Consider the following 26293-nt stretch of genomic DNA (forward strand, 5'->3'; position numbering starts at 1 on the left):
TCTGCATATGAAGGGGCTGCCCTCCTTCCCGAACACCCCACTCCCCATACAAAATTAACGCTATACAAATATTTAAAAAAGCCTCTAAAGTAGAATTTTGGAAAATTTTGAGTTTGGGGGGAACGGGGATTTCAAAAAAATCTGCCCGTGACATAACGTGTCCTCTAAAGTCGATTCTTATGTTTGTAGCGCTCTATGTCTTAGCGCTGTAGAAATATATATATATATATATATATATATATATATATATATATATATATATATATATATATATATATATATATATATATATATATATATATATATATATATATATATATATATATATATATATATATATATATATATATATATATATATATGTATATATATATATATATATATATATATATATATATATATATATATATATATATATATATATATATATAAATTAAAATAAATTTCATTAATTTTCTGTTTCAAACTACCATCAAAAATAAAAAAAGTAATAATAAAAAAACATAAGTAACTCGTCTTTCCAGGCTCCTCAACTCTACAGTATAACAAAATTTCCAAAGTGTATTACCTTTTTGGCATGTTTTTTTGACATGTTTGGCGGGGGACCAACTCCTGCCAAACATGTCATACAAAAAGGCGTACAGATGTATGTACAAGCACATACACATACTCACACTAACATACACATACACATATGTACACATACACACACCTATTAACCAATTACATCTTCATTGGCATTCCTTAATTTTATTTTTTAGTGTTGATAGGGGAAGAGATAGATTACAATTTTTACCAAACTTATTCCATACTGTAATTAAACTATTTCTAAGTGAAAAACTATTTCTATCTCTCGCATTTAATTGGTGGCTGACGGACCATCCACTGCCTCCTGGACTGTCGACATTAATCCACCTCATCCAATGTAACAGCTCAGATTGATCAAAATTCGTAGGCAATGCTTTCTTACGATACTGAACAACAAAAAGAACTGACTGAAACATTACAAACTGTTTAACTGGAAGGATATTCAATACAACAACACTGAGTACTTGATTTGTTTCGTATTAAAGCAGGAGATGGAACATATTCTTTTAGCACTCACAGTCCTTTATTCCGTTGTCTCTGGAGTGGCAGTAAGTTGCTCCTAAATCTATTCTAATAACCAAGGATCCCAATGTATCCCAATAAACAAGTGGACAATAATTAAGGTAAGAATGTACTAAGCTGAAATAAACGGACCTCAATACACTATAAGGTAAAATAAACTTCAGGTGACGCATGATTCCAGCATTTCTGCTTAATTTCGACTGAAGATGGCTAATATGGTGTTTGAATGACAGGTGTTCATCAATGATAGTTCCTAAGTAGCGTACAGAGCTAACACGCTCAATACGCACGTTGTTTGAGGCCACAACTGACTGGAGTCCAGGACAAGAAGTTGAAGTCTGAGAGTAAATAATAAATTTTCTCTTCTCAGAATTTGCTGTCAGACGCTTAGACTTAAACCACAACATAATTTTATCAATTGACTGACATATATTTTCCCGAAGTATCAGATCATTGGGTACAGAGACACTACATCCCGTATTATCGGCAAACAGCACTGTAAGTCCGGGATCCTTTTAAGACTCACTCAAGTCATTGATATAAATTGAGAAAAGCAATGGGCCAAGACACTGCACATTTCCCCCCTGATGGACCCCTTTAGAGTCCTAGTAATATATCTGTTTGATGTTGTTTCCATTCTTTGTTCCGTCATAAACCAGTTATGCTGTGTAGACTCGAAGATATCCAGTTTTGCCTGAGTGATTGTATTGTATATTGGATAAAAATACCATTTTAAATGAGTTGAAATGTGACTAATAATGGAATGAAACATGATAATCTGATCAATATAAATATGCTGCATAGTATGAAGTAAGAGTTTCGTTTTAGTGTTTCTTTCAGTTTTATAGTTTATATATATAGACCATTTGGGGGGGGATGAGGTTTGAGAATAAATTATCTCAAAGGCGAATAAAAGCATAAGAAGCATAAAATTAGCAATCTATAAACACCTCTTTTTTTTTAACGTGTCTGCTTCTGGAGACCCGCTACTCTTTATGTTTAAGATGAAAATACAATCTCTGAAATCTTTGGTTTTTGACTAGGCTCTGTAAAAGAAGCCTTCATGAATACTTTTCGGCAAAAGCTTAGAATATAAATCCGAAAGAAGGCCAAGCATATTTTTCACCCTGCTGATAACAGAGTGAAGGAAATTTTGTCGGGTATTGCAGCTAGCGGTGGAACATCTCCGCCAGTAGGTGAGTAACTTAGGGCACCAGCGCTTTGAAAAGTCTTTGTTTTCTCTTGTTTCGCAGTATTTATACTTTGACAAAAACATGGAATCGTGACCAAATTAATCTAAATCGTCCATATCTCCTTGAAATTGGGAATATCTGTGTAGGCCCATTAGCTCAATTTCTTATAACCATTATACCTTACCTTAGACCTTAGTTCCTCCTATGCCACCAGGGCACCCAGGGCATTCAGGAAGAGCCGCAAATCATGCCTCATATGTTCTGCTGTCCATATATCTTCCCACTGGGACTGGATCGTCGCATTGAAGTGTTTGAGGTCCCGCTGGTAGGTGTGACGAAGTGTATTTTTTGGCCGTTCTTTTCTACGGGATCCCTGCGGCTGCCATTCCAGTACAGTTTTAGGCAGTTTTAGGAAGTCTATCCTCCGTCATACGGATAACATGCCCCAAGTATTGCATGTTTTCAATTGTTGTTGCTCGCAATAACAGTTTTGTGTTCCGCGAAGAATGCATACCACAGTTATCGTGTGTAGGCTGTATTCCGATAGAATTTTAGCTTGTATTCTAGGAAAAATCAATTTCTTGTTGCTTTCCGTTGTTAGACGGATCATTTTCATAGCCTTGGTACTTTATGCAACCCCCTTGAAAGCCGTTACTTTAAACTAAGAAAATGTAAATATTGTTATCCCGCGTAATGAACAGATTGGCGACCAGTTACAAGTGCATTTCAATAGCCCTGTGGTCGGGGACTTATTTTTTTCACGTGACTCAAATCATCCAATCAAATAAAGGCTTGGGATCCGCCATTGATGTTACCGTAGGAACATCATAAAAATAAAAATATGTAACATAAAAAAACTTCATAAAAATATGTAACAAAGCAATAACATCAGCTTAAATACGTTAGTTATAAACGGTTATTATAAAAAAATTAGTTGATTCATAATTAATACGACACAATATGTGCAAAAATTCTGAGAATGAACGTTTTTGTGATATTTTTAGATAAAACAATGTTTTTTTTGTGTTGAACCATTCAAATTGACTTAGTAAGCGAGATGGTGTCAGAAATCACGTACACCCTATGTGGCGCGTGTCAAGCGTTGCAAAAGTGTGCCAAGCGTGGCAAAACTTTGCCAAGCGTTGCGGTGACTGTGCCAAGCATGGTGGAGTTCAGCCTAGCGTTATGGGGACTGTGCCAATCTTGGTGGAACTCTGCCACTCGTGGTGGAACGGTGTGGCACAAGTGGCGCTCCTAGAATTACACCAGGTGGCTGAAAGTGGGTAACCCATAGTTGATAAGCTGCATAAGGGAAATCCCTTGATTAAAATTTTAAATAGTAATTATATATAACTTTGATACGAGAAATACACGCAGTAATCTGTTTTCAACCCTTTCTAGTAAGTTCCAGTAGGATGTCTCATAGCTATGGTTTACAATATGAGTATATTGTTTAAAATATTTTGTTTGTACACGCTCGTAAACTTGACACTAGAAACCAAATCTGTCTATTTCTTCCATAAATTAGCTTATATTTTATTTTTTGGCAGTTCGTCGGGTTCCCCCGAACTTTGTTCAACAAATCTTCCCTATCCACGAAGTAAAGGCTGGAAAAGACTTAAATATTACCTGCAAAGCCAGTGGATCTCCTCTTCCCTATGTTCGATGGCGTAGAGGTCCCGAAGAGTTAACACCTGAAGATCAAGCACCCCTTGGTGGACATATTTTGTTCCTTAGTACTTGACATGTGTCAGATAATTACACGTGTCGTGCTACGAGCAAACGGGGTACAGTATAAGCAACGACCCTAGTCAAAGTTGAATGGAATTATTTTTTTTTTTTTTTGAGTAGCGATGGGGGATTAAACAGAATTGAAAATAGAAAAAATCTGAGATTTTAGAAAAATTGGACTCGAATTTGTATAATTATTCGACTTTTTAGAAGGGTACCACTATCATTTTTTTTTTTTTTTATTTATTTATTTATTTATAGCAGAAAATGTTGTATTTCAACTTTCACTTTCTTATTCGAATTTACCCGTTAATTAACTTTTAACTTTATTTATAACTATCGTAACTTTAATCGTTAGCTGTGGCATCAACTGGGTGGGAGGGTAAGGGGGTATATTCCCCCTAATTTTTCTTCCGCCCCCTAGATTTGAAAAATACCTTTTTTAGAGTAATTTCATTAAAGAAGCATTTTTTTGGTGAATTTATATGAAAAAGCAATAATATTACCTCTCCTCCCATAGTTATTGAAAATACACCCCCCTACCCCTCCCCCCCCCTAAAAAAAGAACTCATGTCACTCTTGTATTTTCGTTTTCCTGATGCTAGAGGACAATTTAGGTCACATGTAAGATACTTGAATTGTTCAGAAGACAATCAGACCGAGTCTGTAAAACAAACAGGATTGGATTTTTTTGGATTGATCATGTTATGTTTTGGCTTATAGGGTTAAATATAAAGATTATTTTTAAGGGTGTCTTAATATGCACTCTGAGAAATTGCCATTTTTCGAAAGTTAAGGTTAATCCTTATTTTTAGAGAATATTCTTATGAATTTAAAAGGTTATAAGAGTCATTCCGTTGCTTTGAAAGCGAAACCTTAAAAATTTTCTAGTGGCTTCATCTATAACTTTCTAATACCAAAAAATGTTGTTATCACAAGTTGGTTTGTTTTCTTTTTATGGGTTTTTCTTTTCTTATGACCAAATTGTCGTTATCAGAATAGAACATACATGGGAGGATATATATATATATATATATATATATATATATATATATATATATATATATATATATATATATATATATATATATATATATATATATATATATATATATATATATATATATATATATATATATATATATATATATATATAAGAAATACATAAAAAGAGTTTATTTTTTAATAATCAAAGAAAATTTTGAAAAAGGGAAAGAGTCTTTCCCTGCATAATTCACATGTAATGAATTCTTTGGCTTTCACGGTCTTAGATTTCATCCAATTAATATGATTTGAAATTCAGGAGATGGCTAGAAACTTTTTTTTTTCTTTTCAAATTCAGGTCCAAACCGGATCCTCGGCTCCATACTCCCACGTGGGATTTTTGAAAAATGATATGATTTGTCCATCTGTGTAAGAGTATCAGGAAATGATTATTTTCTAGGGGGAAAATGATGACAAACGGGCTCGCACGCCCCTCCCTTTGAATCTTAAGATTATTTCGATTTTCTCTTTAGTTTCTATATTTTTCTATATGTAGCTGCTTTGGGCAGTTCTTGCGTTGCGTTTGCGTTTCTCTGTTCTCTGTGGCTGCCGCAATCTGCTATTGATTCAGGAAAAAGCTACATGGCTCAGATGTATTTCAATTGACCTCTGGTTTTGTCCTGACAACCTTTCACTTGAGATAATAAATAAAACGTGATTGAAGATACTTTGGACTGACGGTTCCATTCACTGAAACTCCCAATATGCTACTTGATTTAAGAAAAGTAGAAAGCATTGCTTTCCCTTTCAGTTATAGTTCCCTGTTGAGATTTCAGCTTTGATGTGCTGACTGTTAAGTTTTTGGAGAAGGATGTCTAACTTTCTCATGGGATTTGGAAAATGGCTTTAAATATGTTTCAAAAATAAAACACGGAAAGGTGCTAACCGACCTGGTAGAAGACTTCATGAATACAAGCCTAGCATTGCAGGGAGAATTTCCCTTCCCCCCTAAAGAGTTGTTTAAAATTGAAAATTTCCTGTGGATGTTTCGCCTTTGATGTGCCAACTTTTAAGGTTTATTGGCGATGACATGCACGGTTCTGAGTCTGGCGAAAATTTTCAATGTTCAAAAAGTAAAGAGAAACATTGTATCGTAGAAGAAAGACGACTGGTCTGATTTTAGGTTGATTACAAATTAGACTAGGCTTCCAACTGCTTTGGAGAGTTTTTGAAAGCACCCCTCCAACTGTGCAATAGCAAAAGTATTACGTTGAGATTTCAGCATTGGTTATGGGTACTTTCAGCTATTGTTTTTCTGTAACTATTAAAAACGTATTCAATCTGGCCTTTAATAACTGAGTGTGCAACTTACCCTGTATATACAATTCTGTTAACTTATCCTTTGAATATTATTATCTCATCAAGTTCAAATCGAAGAAATATCCTGCGCGAGTATTTTTACCCTTGGGATACCCCCCCCCCCTCATGTTTTCTTCACAGACATCTGCTAGATTATATCTACTAGTCCAGAAAAACCCTCTGATTTATTAGGTCTCTAGCGGATTTTTTCCAAAGCAGACTTACCGAGAGCAAAGAATCTATGTGTTTTTCCATCTTTGGCTACATCGAAATATTTTTTTTTATGCTTATTTTCCTAAAAGGTAGTGGAAAATTATATGCTATAATTTATTTACTCTCGTATATATGTAGAATATGAATGTTCTGATTGATATGGTAGTTATTCCAGTCAAAGTTCCAAGTTAAGATTTCAGCTTTGATGTCCCGAAAGTTTTGGTCGGATGTATCTCTAGGCTCCCGTGGGATCTTTAATAGTTTGTGTATTAATCAGAGTCGATTTTGTGTAATCTCCAAATTTGAGGGGTCAACAAGAACTCCTGTGAAGCCCTGAGAAATAGACCAACTTAGTGAAGTTTAGATATATTCGGAAATTAAGAGATTTCTAGTTGTATTTCATTTGATGGTGGTCTCTTAAGATTTTGATACTTCACGTTGAATTACGTTTTCAGTGTGAAAAATGGAGTTTTTGTATTCCAAATTGATAAAGTCCACATTTACGTTTAGTCTTCCTTTTAGTCGTTCATCACGTTTAGTCTTCCCCATCAAAAGTTGCTGGAGAAAAGCGCTGGAGAAAATTGCCTTATTTTCGAAAAAAGAGGGAAACACCCTCTAAAAGTCGTAGAACCTTAATGAAAATCACACCATCAGATTTAGAATATCAGAGAAACCCAATGTACACGTTTCAAGCTCCGATCGGCCAAAATGTCGAATTCCGTGTTTTTTGCCATAAGAAAGATCACGAATGCGTTTTTTTTTTGTTTTTTTTTTCAGGGGTGATCGTATCGACCCAGTGGTCCTAGAATATCATGGGAGGGCTCATTCAAATGGAAATTAAAAGTTATAGTGCCTATTTTAAGTGACCTAAAAAAGGAGAGCAACTATGGCCCCTCTCACGCTCATTTTTTCCCAAAGTCACCCGATCAAAATTTTGAGATAGAAATTTTGTTCAGCATGGTCGGAAAATATAATAACTATGTCTTTGAGGATGACTTGATCCCCCCAGTCCCTGGGGGAGGACTGCAAGTTATGAACTTTGCCCAATGTTTACATATAGTATTGGTTATTGGGAAGTATACAGACGTTTTCAAGGGAAATTATTTCTGGTAGGGGGGGGGGTTACGTGGGAGGATCTTCCCATCGAGGAAGTTTTCTTGGAGGAAGGGACATTGCTATGAAGGGGGCGCCGAGTTTCCCAGCATTATTTAAAAAAACGAACAGAAATTAAATAAAAAAAACAAGTTTTCAACTGAAAAACTTTCCCACTAAAAATTTTCAACATCAAAACTTAAAACGAACAGAAACTGTTACGTATATCATTGGGTTCGCCCCCTAGTCAACACCTCGCTATTTACGCTAAAGTTTTTTATAGTACTTTCATAAGAGCTATTTATTCTAATTAATGGCCTTTGTAATTAAGGGGGTCTTCTTAAAGAATTAACGAGGGGGGTGAACCCCCCTAATATACGTAATAAAAATATACTAATATAGAAGTTCGTTACGTAGCTTAATTCGTAAGTTACGTATAATTATTAATAATAAAAACGTTTGTAAATAAAATTAAACAACTTTCGAGAAAGCCATTTAGCCAAAAAAAAAGTAAAATTAATATGCACATTTCGTTTTAATTACTCATGTGCGTTGAGCCAAAATCAAAACCTGTATTAATTTTAAAACGTTCAGAAATTAAATAAGAAAAAGAAGTTTTTTTAACTGAAAGTAAGGAGTGACAATAAAACTTAGAACGAACAGAAATTATTCCATATATGAAAGGGGCTGTCCTCTCCTCAACGCCTCGCTCTTTACGCTAAAGTTTGACTTTCTCACAACTCTTATTTTTTTTAAACAATAAAAAACTTTAGCGTAAAGAGCGAGGCGTTTAGGAGGGGACATCCCCTTTCATATACGGAATAATTTCTGTTAATTTTAAGTTTTAACGTCGTTTCTTACTTTCAGTAAAAAAAAAACTAGTTTTTTTTTAAACTTAAAACGAACAGAAATTATTCCGTATATGAAAGGGGCTGTCGCCTCCTCAACGTGTTGCTCTTTATGCTAATGTTTGAATCTTTCTCACAGCTCTATTTTTTAGAACAATAAAAACTTTAGCGTAAAGAACGATGCGTTGAGGAGGGGATAGCCCCTTTCATATACGGAATAATTTCTGTACGTGATAAGTTTTAATGTCGCTCCTTACTTTCAGTAAAAAAAATTGTTTTGTTATTTAACTTCATAAGAGAATGTGTTTTAGTACGTTTTTCATATCCGAGCACAAAATACGAGCAAGAAAAAAAAGCTTGGGTATTTTTCAACCAGATGATTGGTGGATTGAGACAAAAACCAGTAAATTCTTTCTTTCGTTTATTTAAAAGAAAAGAAGTACTTCTATGCGCTTCAAATATTAATAATAGTTATAATTTAGTAACAATATTAAAATAAGAATGTATTTTAACTTCTGAAATTCGTGTTTTATTTCGAAATTTCATAGAGCCATGTATCTTAAGATAATATAATCCAGAGAAACATGGTCAGACACGGGCTCTCCGTATGTAAAGCATATTCATATTGAGAGTTTAGTAATAGCGAGATTCAGCTAACACTAGCTTGGAGAATCAGCTAATTTTAATCGCATTCATAATGATCCATATCTAATACCAAATACCCATCCATATCTAGTACCCAGAACTGAATCTACAAAATCCCAAGTTGTATTTACTAGAATTTTGTTGTGGCTCTTTGTATGGCAACTGAGAATGTAAACCTAAACAAATTTGTCGGAACAATTTTCTGTCTAACATATCTTTGAGGAGGTCCCCCCCCCCTTCAAAGTACTCAGGGCAAGGGCTACAAGTTATACTAGTTGCTTACTATTAACTTATATGGGTTTTATCGAAATGTTGTTCTTATAGACATTGGAGGGGGTACTTTCAATTTGGAAATCCGAAGTTCTAGTGCCCTTTTTAAGAGTCAAAAGTGAGGCAGGGCAATCACGCCAATTCTAGACGGACCGCGTTTTCAGGGAGTTGTTCTAATTTTAAGTTTGCTCAGGGCAAATTAATTTGCTTTAAAGCTTCCTTTACGTGAACAGGAATTTACTCTCTTAAAGGTTTAGGGTAGTCAAGGGGGTCCTATTATCTGAACGATATAAACTAGGTTTAACAATCTTCTAAATTTTTGTGGAACTGTATTACTGTTTGGTTTTACTTTCAACTTGTTAGACTTTCAACAATACTTCAATTTTGCCAACTTCGGAAATTAGAATTCATTCCTAAAGTTGGTATTCTAGTCTTGCTTCCTTCCTATTAATTAGTGTAATTAAGGCCTTACGAACCTCACCCATGTATATTATATGCTTTTTTTAGTGGCAGGGGGGAGGAGGGGTTTTAAGAGTAAAAACTCGGAAAGTAGTATGAAAATAATTTGGCATGCAGCTTAGCATCTTTTGATACTATAAAGTAGTTTTCAATTTTTAATACTGAAATATGAAATCTTTTTTAAACCTCATTTATTATTCTTTTAGTTGTTTAACTTTGCCATTTCATTGAATTGCTTTTAAATCTTCCATCGTTTTTTGGTGCTTCGCTGATTTTGATTGGTTCTTCTATTATTATCTTTTTTTGCCATCCTTCAACTCAATTAATTTTGCTTTAATGACAGAATTTGTTGTGCCAGGATGATGGTGCCGATGATGCACCGCTAGTAAACCATTCACCTAGGTTTATTCCCTTGAACTGTGTCTTGAATTTTCTGATTATAATACTATATTTGGAAAGAATATTTAGAAACAGCATTAACTTTCGGAAAACTCTATATTTGGAAAGAACATCAAATCATTTATTTTTGAAGTAAACCCCGCTCCAAAAATACAGGCTAGGCCTAATAATTTTCTCTATTCCGACATAGAGCTGCGTATAGAGTGCTATCCAGCACTGCGTAGACTAGCAAATTTATCGAGCTTATTGGAGATTAGAAAGTCTTATTGTCATAAAATACAACTATCCTACATAGTTAATGAGCTAAAAAATATTTGAGCCGATTGACCTACACAGCTTATTGAGGACTATAAAGTTGTATCGTTATAAAATGTAACTAGATTGCATATTTATTGAGCCTGTTGAACTGCAAAGTTATTCAGCTAATTGGGGATTAGAAAATTTTATAGTTATAAAATATAACTATTTTGCATAATCATTGAGCTACAAAGATATTGAGCTTATTAAAGAATATAAATTTTTATAATTATAAAATAGAACTAGCCTACATAGTTATTAAGCTTATTGAGCTACAAAGATATTGAGCTTATTGGAGAATATAAAGTTTTATAGTTAAAAATTGTAATTAGCCTGCATAGTTATTGAGCTTTTTGACCTACAAAGTTGTTAAACTTATTGGAGATTAGGAAGTTTTGTAGTACAAATTTAACTAGCTTGTATAATTATTTAGCTTATTGAGCTACAAATTTATTGAGCTTATTGGGGATTAGGAAGTTTTTTTTTATTATAAAATTAACTAGCCTGCATAGTCATTGAGCTTATTTATTTTTTTATTTTTTATTTTTTATTTTTTTTATTACTTATTTATTTTTTGAATATATATAATCCCTTGAAATTAAATTAATAGTTACTTTTAAGGACTAAAATCGTGTATCTTTAGACTCTTGCTACAAAATAGCAGTTTAATAAAAAGAATTAAATATTTCTTTTTGAATTCCTAAAATTAATTTAAAGCAATATTTTAACCAAAAAAGAGAAGCAATACTTCCCGTTTTATTCATATAATGTTCAGTATTAACTATTGTTTAGAATTGCTGTATTGATGAAAAAAATTTCTCTTCATATGACGTATTCTTGAAAAAAAAATCAAATCAAAGGGAATTTGATACTTCTAAATCCACTACGTTGCCTAGGAAGACTTCATAAAAGCAATGGAAGTGTGATGTTTTCTGTTAACAAAGAACTCTGTCGTTGTTCAAAATATATTTTTTGATAATGCATCTTTTAATCTTCTTCCGTAGCCAGGATACATACATATAATTGTATGTTTTAAATGATAACTGTAACCGTTTTCGATCATATAATACGGCAGCTGTTTCTTAAAAAAAAAAAATATAATAACAGTAAAAGAAGAAGAGCCCTGCATATAGAAAATTAATGAAAAAAAACATTTTTTCTCTAAATTGTAAACATAATAAGATTGTGCTTGAAAAAAGAAAACGTACATCCTTATGAAGCCTCTTGGAAACTCAGCTCAGTAGAGGAGTCTTCGAGGCCAATATTAGGGGGGGGGGCTCCTTTTTGCATATATGAATCTAGGACAGGCCAAACCAAATAAAGAATTGCTCTGTAAAAACGTCAAATTGTATAAGAATTGTAAAAACACTGGTGTAAACTGAAACTCTTTTAATTTTTTTTTTCATTTTTAAACAGAATTGAATTGTGCTTGAAAACGAATGGAAACAAATAAACACATCTGTGATCTTTCTTCTGGCAAAAATTCAAATTTCTCAGTTTTGTAGATAGGAGCTTGAAACCTGTACACAGTATGGTTCTGTGATATGGTGGAACTGTGATTTTAACTAAGATCACTTGACTTTTAGGATTGTTCGCCCCCCTTCCTTTTCGAAAATAAGGCAAATTTTCTCAGACTCGTAGCTTTCGATGAGTAATATTAAACTTAATGAATTTTATATATTTGAAATCAGCATACAAATTCAATCTTTTGATATATTAATTGTCATCAAAATTCCTTTTTCAGTATTTTAGTTATTATGGAGCCGATTCGCTTCTTACAGTTTGTTACCACGAACTTTTTGATGTTATAACTAATTCTGTTTAATACAAAATATAGCTGATGTGTTGCCATATGCAGCTTTTAGAAGTTTAAAACACACACGTAGAAAAAGAGAATCTCTAGGATAATTGTTCATTAAAATTAGTAAATATTTTGAAAATTTCCTAATTTCTCCTGTTAAGGGAAGAGGTCTACTAGATTGATCAGAAGGGAGACGGTAGTTCTTCATAGAAATGATTTTTCTTCAGTCTTATTTTCAAAACCCTTCTGGTTAAATTACATTGTCCCAGTTTCCGGGAATATAGGCTATATTTTCAGCATAGATGGCCGCATACTTCAGAAGTGACGATTAATAAAAGTTCAAATAGGGATAAAATCCTTTTAATAGACAGTGTTTTTTATAACAGTGATAGAAATTCACAAAAATACTAGATATTTCGGTCACATATACAGTGACCGTCATCAGTAGTAAAACTAAAATAAAACAATTTAAAACAAAAGTTTATATACTAAATCAAATAACACTACATATTATTTGAATCTCTAATTCTTTTCAAAGAAAAGGCGGAAGCTATTCTCTTTGACCTTCTTGGATTCGGTTCATTAGCGTTCAATGCTATAACATTTGGACAAAGGTCAACTACATTGGGTGAATTGAACTTTACTCTGTCAGATTTTAATAAATTATCATAGATAGAGTCCAGCCCATATTCTCCAGTATCCCGATTCAAAGCAATATTCTTGAATAAGATTTTCTTTATTTCAAGAGTTTCACGAAAAATTTGCTTTAAACCCCGATCCCTAGAAATCAAAGAGACATTCTTGAACGAAATAAAATGGTCTGGAAAGTAAAAAATATGTTCCGAAAGGGCTGAAGTAAAATCTTCAGAATTAGAATCTTGCTTTAAAGCCGAAGAAATAGAATCTTTGTGTTGTAATAATCTCATTATACTCTGGTACTAACCAGAGTTTGGAAATCAATGTTTAGATCAGTGTTTTCTAATTAGCATATACCAACCTACTAGTGCTTCTTAGAGGGGACTGAGTTTGTTACATCTATGGCGTAACTCTCTTCATCATTATCATCACCAATGATCTTTAACGTGTTTTTGTGGAATGAGATTTGGAATGTATATTAACTCATTTTATCTTTTATCTCATCCGTTTCCCGAAAGTCTTATTAAGGTAACACAATAGCAAAAGTGTAGCGCTACGTTTTTTCTGTACCTTCCTTAGAAACGATCTAAAATTACTAACAGGATAAGCCGTATCTTTGGGATTGGGATAGATGGCTTCGGGATTAGGGTGGCAAATTAAATTGAAGAGGTAATCGATCGATCTAATTAGAAATTATGTTAGAAATTGATTGTCAAGATTAGACCAAAAAGGAAGATATTAATAGTGTAAAGGAGATAAAAATAATAACAAAATTAGACAAAGAACTCCTTCCTTTATTAAAACACTTTAAATAGAGTTTACCCTGGTGCTATGTGATGTCAATCATTAAGGAAAAACAACCAGAAACCAACGCTATTCACTAAACAGTCAAGGGCGGACCAGGTTGCGATTAATGTCCGCGATTTAAAGTACAAGTATCATATTTTTTTCTTTACGGGCTATCTACTTCCATACTTCATACAATCTCCATATTATGTAACTTCCAACCAAACATTACCCTTCAGCTCTAAAAAAAATAATTGTGTGACGACATACAACGATTACTTAAGGCCTTAATCCAAACCACCACTTGTCAAGGAACAGATTTCGTTAAAAGGTACTACGCATATTCCACCACGGGAATACCCCCGGAAAACTCCCCCTGGTGGAAAATCCAACCCCTGCGAAAAGTTTTCCCCATTTGGAAGACAGAACGGCCAAAAAGAAAGTACGACAAGTAAAAATAATGAAGAAAAGAAGGACTTTTGGTATAACTACCTATAATACTACTGCTGCTAACAACCCACTGCAGCACCAAGCCGCCTGAGGCCAACACAGCTACGCATGCTACGTGTGTTTAGAAAATTTGAACAGAATATATGGTGTAGAATATCCTGTAGCATTTATTTTTACAATTTGTTTGTTTTAATTCTCTTCTCGTATTTTTTTTTGGGGGGGGGGGGTTGAGTTATCATAACATGGTAAGATAAAGGTTAAAGAAAATATTTTGAAAACGTCAAATGAATGGCAAACTTCCCGTGGACTTGGTCTGTTACCGACCAGAGACGTCACTAGTTGAAACGTTTAGGGAGAGGCAATGGATCTCACAGACTAGTCGGTGATTATTACCGACCAATTGGGTGATATTGTTATTAAAATTATTTCCTAAAAAAGCAACAAATAAACACGTATCCTTGATCCTTCTTCTCGGAAAAAAGAGCAAAATACCACATTTTTCTAAATAGGAGCTTAGAACCTCATCAGTTGGGTTCTCCAATATGATGGTTCTAATGGTGTTATTCTCATCGTGATAACTTGCCTTTTTTGGATATGTAGTCCCAAGGCCATATCTAGGATACATGTTTGGGGAGGTTTTTTTCGGGGGTGTTGGGGGTTACAGAAAAACTTTAAATAAACATCGAACTGTTTTTTTTTTGAATTTGTTTTTAAAAATTTTTTTGAGTCGGACAAAGAATTGAGGGGAGGGGGTTTGAACCCCCCCCCCTCCTCTGAACACGGGCTGGTGTTTTCCCCATTTTCCGAAAATAAGGGCAAATTTCCTCAAGCTTGTTGGGGTTGATATGTAATAATAAACATAACGTACTTTATGTATTCATTATATACAAAAAAAACTGACTACTTTTTATGCATTAATTGTTATCAAAATTCTTTTTTTAGATTTTTGGTTGCTATTGGCCCAATCGGTCCTTACTTACAGTTCTCGAACTGTTTGATTTTACACTATATATTCTATATGTATCTTGCAATATAGGTACAATTTCCGTAATTCGTTTTTTTATTCATTCTTTTTATTTGTCCTAATTTCTCTTTGGCTGCTCGATTTTAAATTTCTTGAGAATTTGTCGTGTGGGAAAATTTTCTGAGGGGAATACAACGGACCTCAATTAAAATGACGACGGATTTTATCTGTAGTTCTCGTAAGTCTACTCAGCTTTATTTTACGGCTGGGGGATCCGAGTTGAAACTTTTAGGAAAGTAATTTTTGGGGGAGGTGAGGTATAAGGAAATTTCGAATTTTGTGTTGGGAGAAGGGGGCAAACTATTTTTTGTTTGCTGTCCTCACAATAAAGCATATGCTTTATATAGTTTTAATCTTCTTCTTTTGTACGCTAGTAGTCCTACAGGATTTTTGAGTAGTTTTGTGTTAAACAGTCAAGCTTTTATTACAGAAAGATAAAGGTCGCTTTATGCCCTAAAATGAAAAGAAGAGAAAATCCCATACACTTTTAACAGGTCCGATTCTATTAAATTTGAATTTTGTCCCGTTGGAAAGAATCATAAAGCTTATTCTTGTCATAATCCTATGTTTAACTGTTAACCTTTTCGTCAAATTTTGAAATTTTATTCTTGTCCATCTGTCGCATGTCCTAACACTGCACGCTAACGGGCCATATAATTATTCATTTCAGAAAATACAATATTACAGTAAATAAGCTTATATAAGTGCGGAAACGAATATGCTGCCTTTATCGTGAGACAAAAAGAATGAAACTGGCATTTGTCCACTCGAAATTTATCGTAATGGCAAGTCATGAAATTAATTTCTATTACTAAAAAAGGACTAGAACGACTTAAAGTGCTGACTCAGTAAACATCTACGACATAATCCTATTCAAATTTGAAATGAATTTGGATGTGGATAGCCACGAAGGGTAGAAAACCTCGTTCCAAGGTTGGTCAGAAATATCCCCGTAGCCGAATCTGGGGTTTTCAATTCAATATTTAGGTTTTTAAGAAAAGAAAGATCAGATCAGAATAAGTCTTAAACCAGCAAACTCCAGCTAAACTCCTGGTGTTATGTTGCCCGGTGCTATGAAGTATTGCAGCAATTGTGACCCGTGGGCCACAATTTTGGAGCAATATGTTAGACTGTCTAATAGAGAGATACTTGTGTAGTCCGTTTCCAGGTAATCAATTATTTTGTAATTATAAAACTCCAGGAATGAATGTTTTATATGTATGAAGTAACGATAAAACGGATATGGAGATAACAGCTTTTTAAGGATATATATATATATATCCAAAGTCTAGGTTTTTGACCAACCCATCTATCGACTCTGAACGGTTTCCTTTGGTTTTAGCCCGTGTGCATAACAGTCGGTCAACGGATGTAAAAACATATCCCCATCCAAAATTCAAACTAAACCTGGAAGCTTAAATGGTACTTGCTTTAGCAGCAAATGCTCTATAAACATTTGGACCCCCCCCCTGAAGATGAACCTAAACCCCGAACTACTAATACTTACAACGTTTAACTGAGATCGTTTCAGCTCTTTCGATTTGGGCGAATGGTAAAAAGATAGCCCTTCCCTCATATAGGTTGAATGTAGCACGGACGACCGAAGCCAAAGTTTAGTTTTTTGCTGGTTTGGTTGATCTCCGCCAGTTTAGCCTGTAATTAGGCTGACAACAATGAATTTCAGAGCATCCAACCCCTCCCTACCACAGAGGTTAGGTCATAGAAAAAAATACCCCCAACGACCTTAACCATTACCTTTGTTAAATTGATAAATAAAAAAAAAACTCCGTAAACATTCCTAGAAGCATCCTAGACTAATTAGCATAATAATAAAAATAAATAATAATAATAAAAGACAATCACCTTTGATGGATTTCGGCCTGTATTTAAATTCTCCGTTATCTATATGTGCCTTGCTGATGACAAAAGTTTAGAGACCTCTTCCGCTCTTTTTCCTTCCTTGGCAGTGGTTGAATCACTCTTAGACTCCAAAGAAGTGTAACAAGGACGTAAACTGTTAATGACTCTACTTCACCTTCATAGATCAAATTTGTCCCGTAGCTTTGAAAGGCATAACTAGGACACTTGTTGTTACGTCTCATCAATCTTGATAATCCAATGCAATGGCAATCTAATAATCGTTTCTAGTAGATTTTTTTTTATAACTAAAATTTAGGGGCCTTTTTTCTCCTAAACATTTGATTTGTTACTATACCTCCGAAGGCACTGGGATGATACTGTTACTTTTTGATAGATGGTCTAATGAAAATTACCTTAACACCTCCCCTCCCCCCCCCCCCTCACAGAGGTTGGATAAGTTTCAACCCATTAAAAGGCTCTACTTGGAAATCAGGGATCAACTTCTGCTATCTGTCAAGTTTTTTTGTTCTTAGTTTTGATTACAGGTTCAGTCCCCTCCTGCTCAATTTTCCTCAGAATTCGGAACAGCCCTGAATCACAGAAGTGCACAGGAGAGACACTAGTTTTTACTTTCCCGCCAAGTTTAGTTGAGATCCAACAATTCTTTCTGATAGTGGTCTTGATTTTGGGCGTAGGGAGGGGGAGGCAGGGGGGCAGCGGCCCCCCTGACCTTCAAAATTAAATTATATATTTCTGAAAAAGCAGATGGTTTGAAAAACAGTTGATAAAAGGCCCTCCATCACACTATTCACTGCCCCTCCCCCCCTAGACAGGATGCTGCCTACGCCCATGGTCTTGATGGCTTAAGTTGTTGGAATATCTCCTCCCGTGGCGTCTGGATTCTTTTTTTGAGGCACTCAAAACGCATGATTAGAATGCCAGTTCTTTTCTCCTTGAAACTTGGCTGAGATATAACAGTTCTTTCTGGTAGATATCTTGATTTTTCAAACTGAATTTCCCTTATTTCCCCAGTATCTGGGATACTGGGGGCTGCTAGAGCAGCTTACGCTCTTCGAAATTCATAACTAGGATACTAGTTCATACATCACATAGAGTTCGGTTCAGATCCAACCAAAAGAAAAGATAAAGTCCTTGCGCGTATTTCTTGTTAGATTTTCAATTTAACCTCAATTCCTTTAAAGTGCCTGGCTTTAGAAAGCTCTCTTTATTGGAGGTGTCAAAATAAAATTCAAGCTTAGGAAACCTCAGGGGAAAATCAATTTATGTTTTTAATTACCTGATAGGACTTTCTACTCACTCTTAATTTCCTTTGTTTCCACCTTAATCTCTAGCACTTTCTCCCCAATATAAATCACACTCGAATACGTTTTTAATAATCCGCTTCCCCCTGCTCATTGTCATAGTTTTCCTTGTCAGTTTTCTCTTAGCTTATAAAATATGACATTTAGAAGGAAGATTTTGCATTGATTTCAACTTTGAACCATTCTTCTTTTTCTAGGCCTTTCAAATTAGTCTTTATAATTGAATTTATATGACCTGCGATAGGAACATGTTTCCCAAGTACAAATAAGGAGTGCCACCCAGAAACAAGTCCAAGGTCAACATGCATAAATTAGTAAGTGTCATTAAGTGCCTCCTAGTGAAAATCAAATTAGGCCGGAAGCAAGATTATATCAACACTGTTGAGTCAAAGGGGGATAATAAAACAAACAACTTGATAACCAAGAGTAAAACGTGTTGTAGTCCCAGCTGCCCAGATTCACATACCTTTTTACGTATTTTCCAAAAAATTTTCGGGACTTACTGAGCTTGTTGTGGGGGTGTACTGAACTAATGAAAAGATAATATCTGAATGATACTACTACTACAACTGCCACTACTACTACTCCTGCGGCCACTACTACTAAAATATCGGTATTAAGGTGAAAATTTCAGAGAATGTTGAGAGGATGTTGAACTAAATCAAAACACACTATGTGGAAGTACATTGTCAAAAGGGTCTATCAGCAATAACTGACACGCCCTATTTATGGGTATGTTGAACTAAATCAAAATACAATATGTGCATTCAGGTCACCAAAAGGGTGTATGAGTAATGTCTCAGGAACGGCTTAGCGTGTTAAGTTGAAAATTTCAGGGTGTTTTGAAGGGATGTTGAACTAATCAAAAGGTACTCGGTGCATGCTGCTACTCCTGTTACTTCTGCTACTATTACTGCTACTACGACTACTACTTAGGATAAGGGTATTAAGATGAAAGTTTCAGGGAATGTTTTTGGGGGTGTTGAACTAAATCAAAATACACTATGTTCATGCAGGTTGCCAAAAGGGCGTATCGACAATATCCCAGAAATGTTCTAGAATAGTAATTTAAAACTTTCAGGGCATGTTAAGGTGGATATGGAACTAACCGAAAGGCCCTGTGTGCATACTACTATTACTACAGCTGGTACTGCTACTTTGGCTGCAACTGCTACTACTAATAGTACTACTACAACAGCTATTACTACGATTACTAGTAGTACTACTATTAAAGCAAAGGTAATAAGGTGAAAATCTCAGGGAATGTTAAGGGGGATGATGAACTCAACTGAAATACACTGTTGATGCAGGTTATCAGCAGGACGTAACAGATGTGTCCTAACAAAAAGGTACTTTATCTATGCACAATGTCTTAGGAACAGAGTAGGGTATTAAGTTTATAACCGTAGCATTGGAATCATCAATAATATTAGCCCAGAAATCTACAACTGAATACTCTCAGCCGTCCTTTAGATATTGCTGAGACGTTCTGAAATACACTGTTGATGCAGGTTATCAGCAGGACGTAACAGCTGTGTCCTAACAAAAAGGTACTTTATCTATGCACAATGTCTTAGGAACAGAATAGGGTATTAAGTTTATAACCGTAGCATTGGAATCATCAATAATATTAGCCCAGAAAGCTACAACTGAATACTCTCAGCCGTCCTTTAGATATTGCTGAGACGTCTGAAATACACCGTTGATGCAGGTTATCAGCAGGACGTAACAGATGTGTCCTAACATAAAGGTACTATATCTATGCACAATGTCTTAGGAACAGAATAGGGTATTAAGTTTATAACAGAAGCATTGGAATCATCAATAATATTAGCCCAGAAAGCTACAACTGAATACTCTCAGCCGTCCTTTAGATATTGCTGAGACGTTCTGAAATACACCGTTGATGCAGGTTATCAGCAGGACGTAACAGATGTGTCCTAACAAAAAGGTACTTTATCTAGGCACAATGTCCTAGGAACAGAGTAGGGTATTAAGTTTATAACCGTATCATTGGAATCATCAATAATATTAGCCCAGAAATCTACAACTGAATACTCTCAGCCGTCCTTTAGATATTGCTGAGACTTTCTGAAATACACTGTTGATGCAGGTTATCAGCAGGACGTAACAGATGTGTCCTAACAAAAAGGTACTATATCTATGTACAATGTCATAGGAACAGAGTAGGGTATTAAGTTTATAACCGTAGCATTGGAATCATCAATAATATTAGCCCAGAAATCTACAACTGAATACTCTCAGCCGTCCTTTAGATATTGCTGAGACTTTCTGAAATACACTGTTGATGCAGGTTATCAGCAGGACGTCACAGATGTGTCCTAACAAAAAGGTACTTTATCTATACACAATGTCTTAGGAACAGAATAGGGTATTAAGTTTATAACCGTAGCATTGGAATCATCAATAATATTAGCCCAGAAAGCTACAACTGAATACTCTCAGCCGTCCTTTAGATATTGCTGAGACGTTCTGAAATACACCGTTGATGCAGGTTATCAGCAGGACGTAACAGATGTGTCCTAACAAAAAGGTACTATATCTATGCACAATGTCTTAGGAACAGAATAGGGTATTAAGTTTATAACAGAAGCATTGGAATCATCAATAATATTAGCCCAGAAATCTACAACTGAATACTCTCAGCCGTCCTTTATATATTGCTGAGACGTTCTGAAATACACCGTTGATGCAGGTTATCAGCAGGACGTAACAGCTGTGTCCTAACAAAAAGGTACTATATCTATAGTACTACTACTACTTTTACTGCTATTAAAAATACTGCTGCTACTATTAGTGCTATTATTGAGCTGAATCAGAATAGTCTAAGTACATCCAGGTTGTCTTAGTACTGAAATAGGGTGTGACGTAGAAACTTTCTGGGAAAGTCCATGTTGCTTTCACACTAAATCAAAAGGCACTATGTGCATGCTGGTTATCAATAGAACGTCTCAGCAATATCTTAAGGACGGCTGAGAGTATTCAGTTGTAGCTTTCTGGGCTAATATTATTGATGATTCCAATGCTACTGTTATACTGAATCAATGGGGTTTAAGTGCATCTAGGTTGTCGAAATAGCATAGGCACAATGTCTTAGGAACAGAATAGTGTATTAAGTTTATTTTTCAGGGATAGTAAAAATGATCTAAAATTAAATCAGAAGATATAATGTCTACCAGATTGTTAAAAGGGCGTATATGCAATATCCTAGTAACAGCTAGGATGTTGCATTCGAACTTTCAGAGTATGTTATTAGAAATGCTGAACTGAATCAAAATGAGCTATAGACGTGCAAGTTTGTCATAAGGATGTATTTTGTCATAAGGAACGGATAAAGGTTGCCATATCTTGGTTGAAGCTTTCAGGGCACGTTAAGGGGGGTGTTTAATTAAACATGGATCTTAAAAGGACGTATCTGCAAAATATCTGTAAAGGCTAAGGCTATTAATGTGAAGCTTTCAGGGGATTTTGGGATGTATGTTGAACAAAATGAAAACGCACTATGCGTTTGTGACCCCCTTGGAACTGCAATTGCGTCTGTATGCAACTGCTACTATTGCCACTACTACTACTATTTCTGCTACTACTATTGTTAAAATATATTTTTCTTAACCAGTGAAAAGAACCATGTCAATTAAAAACGAACGGAAATTATTTTTAAGAAACTATTTCCACGAAAAAAGTTTTCCAGAGAAAATTGAAGAACTGCATTAAACCAAAGTTGAATAGAAATGAAGTCAAATAATTTTTCAAACGTAAGTCTACCTTGAATTCAATACAAAAAATAAATGAAATCTGAAATGAATAGAGATTAAAGTAAATTGCAATAATAATTATTTTCAATAAAGTGCAAATTATGTTCTGGTCTTTAGAAGGGACGGGGGCTGTCAACCCTCCTTCTTTTAGTTCCTGCTCGTTTTGAGTTTATTGCAATTTCTGTTCGTTTTGTTGTTATTTATTTATTGTAGCAGACGTTTCATTTATTTATTATAGATAGTTTTGCGCTTGACAAATTATTTGACTTTATTTCTGCTTATCTTTGATTTAATTTAACTCTTTACTTTTTTCATGATAATTTATTTGTTATAAAAACTTTTTTTTTAATTAATATTGAATTAAGAAATTTTTTTTATTTATTACAATATAGAGCTCTTCTTCCTTAAGACCACTTTTAGTAATTTTCTGCTATTTGTTTTTTGTTTGCTTCCTAGTCTTTTCTCTTCAACTCGTTTCGTTTTGTCTTTTTAGCTACCTACTTGTTTAATCTCTTCATCGTGTATGGACTTAGTACCAGGGGACAGAACTTCGCTCGGTGAAAAGAAAGACAGTTATCTTTAATCTCTTTCGCAAAAACAAATTTAATTTAATTTTATTTTATTCGCAGTAGGAAGTAAAACCATTAGGGTGTTAAATGTCGGGTTATTTATAATGTCATTAATGTGAAAAATGTCTTCAAATTAATAAAGGCCCTAAACGAATTTTCAAAATTCCCGTTTTATTTAGATTGTTCTTTCCAACTAGAAAACGAACAACTGTTTTATTACTAGTAATGTCATTAAACCAACAATAATCACCGAGTGAAGCTCGGTCCCACGGTATACAATTATTTTTGTAATTTTTACTCCGCAATGCATAGTATTTAACGCGGATCAATTAAGAATCTGAGACTCGTTTCACAGCTATCAAGCGGGAATTTATTACTCTAAAAGCTTGGAATCAACTAATTTTATCAATAAACAAATTGGGATTAAATTTATGAAAAATATTAAAGAACTGGGAATGGGAAAGAATTTTCTCTAGATAGTTTATATATATACTAGATAGTTACATATACTATATATATACTTAGATAGTATATATATATACTACTAGATAGTATATATATATATATATATATATATATATATATATATATATATATATATATATATATATATGTATATAACCTCCTCTCCTCTCAGTGACGACAAATTTTGAATTCAAAATACATCTAATTTTAACTTTAGACGTCACCTACTCTTTTTTTTTATTAAATATGAGTGTGTATATGTATATATATACAATTATTGCTCGTTTAATAAAATAGATGTTGACTATCTTGTTTGCAAAAATGTAACATCTCCTGGGTATTTAAGCTCCTCCATCCATCTATATCGAATCTAAACTTTCCATCTTGAGCCAGGCATTTGGTTTTCTTTAAGTATTTTAGAGAGTCTTTTCTTGGGAGGCAAAAATGTCAGTTAATTCTTTGTTATTTTTCTTTCTCTGATTTAAACTAGACTTAAATTGTCGTGTATTGTACTGACAATACGTAAATCCATATAAGGGTGCTACTGCTTTGACCCCTCCCTTTCTTGGCACGTTTCTTACGTTTATGGCAAACAAGTTAACCATAAGGCATTAAAAAAAAGTTTTTAAGTAAACTGGAGTGATTAAAACGCAAAATAAGCAGATGTTACTCTCAAAAATTGTATAATGTTATGAGTTTAGGATTAGAATCTTTGAAGGAAAATATATAATCCAAAGATCTTGCTCTAGAGGGTATTCTTCACTCTTTTTTCATCGTATTTTTATAAAATGACAAAGTTTAAGAGGGTGAGGCAAGCAGCAGAATCCTTTTACCCTTGTACTTATGTGCAAGACGACAATTGTTCGGATCCATCTATCAAGGCTCCTAAATAGAGATGGAAAATACACTAGATGTGCCACGCCTGACGTTCTTTTGTAGGGCATCCGAAATGGGGGGGGGGAATGAGCTGACGTTTTATAAATGTGATCATAATATGAATTACTATTAAGATAGGCTGAATATTTTTTTCAAAGAAGAGGGCTAGAATACAATTTGGCCTACTACCTCACTGCTGGTTTACTTGGTCCCTGGGAAAGGCTTGGTCCCGAAAACTATTATATTGAAAAAATGGTAATCGTAAAACTAATTGTGTAAAATGGATATTCATCTCTCATATATAGGTCACTTCCTAGGGGTAATTTTATTATAATTTGTTAATATGAAAAGAGAACATCTTCAGATTTCGATTAGAAAAGAAAAAGGAAGAAAGCTGATCTGGTCTGTTGCACTTGTAATATCGGCTTTCTTAATGAGACCGGTTTAACAATTGACTTCTGCTTTCATGCCGTAAGTGCTCTTTAAGGACTTTCTTGTTTTTGATGATCGGAAAATTATTAGGGCAACTTAGAATGGGTTATCACATTTAGTCCCTTGCTAAGAGGGAGGGGATAGATAATAAAAATAAAAAGAAATATTATTTGGACGAGGCAAATAAATTCGAGTTGCGTTTTTCTTTGAAAGTATAGATTTATAGAAAACTTGTCAGGTACGTACATAGTAATATATTGGGGGAGGGGAATTAAAAAACCGAATTGTACGGAAGCTATAAGGAATTTAGGATTTTTGATGTTTTTATTTTTTTTCAGGAGGGTTGGGGGAAGAATGAAAGACCCCGCCCCCTAAAGCCGTGCCTGTATTTATGTCAATATTATGATCGCTGAAATTTCTTTCCACCTTTTTTTATTTATTTTTATAGTTTATTATTAAAAAGTTCAAAATTCCAATACCTTAAAAGAATTTTATGGAACATGCTATAATTCAGTATTTCTTCCACTATGACAAAATTATACACCAGTTTTTCACACCGTTCAAAGTGTGAGATTTTTGTTTGTTCCAAGAAAATTACTATAGCTTCAAAAGTCTGTTGGAAAATTAATATTTTCTGTATTTCGGAACCTGAGAGCAAAATTGTTCTCCTCGAAAATTCAGTTTAGGAAAAGTGTTCAAAGGCCGGATAGCCTTTTGTGTTTATGCACATTTTTTTTTATTTATTTTGTCTCGCATCTATCGACTATAGAAGACTAGTTACTCGGGACCAATGGTAAAGCTTAATCTATACAGCAAAAAAAAAAAAAAAAAAAAAAAAAAAAAAACATCTTCATTTTCATGTGGTTGTAGATGTCACACACAACATCTGAAATGAAGAAGGAAATGTTAATTTAAAATTTTAATCGAATGGAAACCTCGTTAATTTCTAAATGTGGCTTAGCTTGTGAAATGTGCATTTTTCCCGAATTGAATTTCCTCGGGACAATTCCAAGGACGCCAATTGCGGGGGGGGGATGCATTTGAAAGAAAAAATGTCTCTCCCCCTCGATTTTTAGAAAATCACTTTTTTATCATTAGTAAAAACAGGAAATCCTTATACTTAACTGGATTGGCGACCCCGAGTACGACAATTTTGCTCCGATTTCTAAGCACACTATCTGAAAATATTATCCAAACTCAAGGGTCTATTTTCTAGTCATTTTCCTGGACATAATCGAGCCTGATATTGGGTGTATTGCTAAGTAACATTTTACAAGTAACTTAGGGATAATTAATTTTTTTAGGCGATGTAAAATTCCATATATCGAAGACTTATTCAATTTCTCTCAAATTAAAAACTACGCTGCTTAATTTTTGTTGAAGAAGGGTTTACATGGTATAAAAAAACGGACATTGACATAGGTTGCGACATTTTTTTTATTTCTTTTTTTTATATTGTTTATTGCGATTTTGATTTATTTGATACAGAAGCTGTAGGGGAGCTCACTGTTAAAAAACAATACCATCGAAACATCTGAATTTTCCATGCCAGGTGAGGTGCTCTGCTAAAAGTATAGGTAAAGTACAAGCAGAGTTTGGGAAATTGCGGTTTATTTAATATTTGCAAAGCTTAGTTAGTCATATAATGACTGAATAGAATTACTTTTGAGCCCAAATAATTTGTTTTGATAAAATT

At 34.2% G+C, this 26293-nt stretch overlaps 1 protein-coding gene across 1 annotated transcript in view; it reads left to right on the top strand.

The window, feature by feature from the left end:
* LOC148947086 (tyrosine-protein phosphatase Lar-like) overlaps positions 1 to 26293 on the top strand; it is a 98158-nt gene that overhangs the window by 34696 nt on the left and 37169 nt on the right. The window contains exon 4 of the mRNA XM_089096508.1: positions 3854 to 4039. Within this exon, the coding sequence (XP_088952634.1) occupies positions 3854 to 4039 (186 nt within the window). The remainder of the gene's footprint in view (positions 1 to 3853; positions 4040 to 26293) is intronic.

The sequence above is a fragment of the Artemia sp. Qi Xiang Cuo genome, chromosome 11 (assembly GCF_049724085.1).
Source record: "Artemia sp. Qi Xiang Cuo chromosome 11, ASM4972408v1, whole genome shotgun sequence".
In the NCBI taxonomy this organism is placed as follows: Eukaryota; Metazoa; Arthropoda; class Branchiopoda; order Anostraca; family Artemiidae; genus Artemia; species Artemia sp. Qi Xiang Cuo.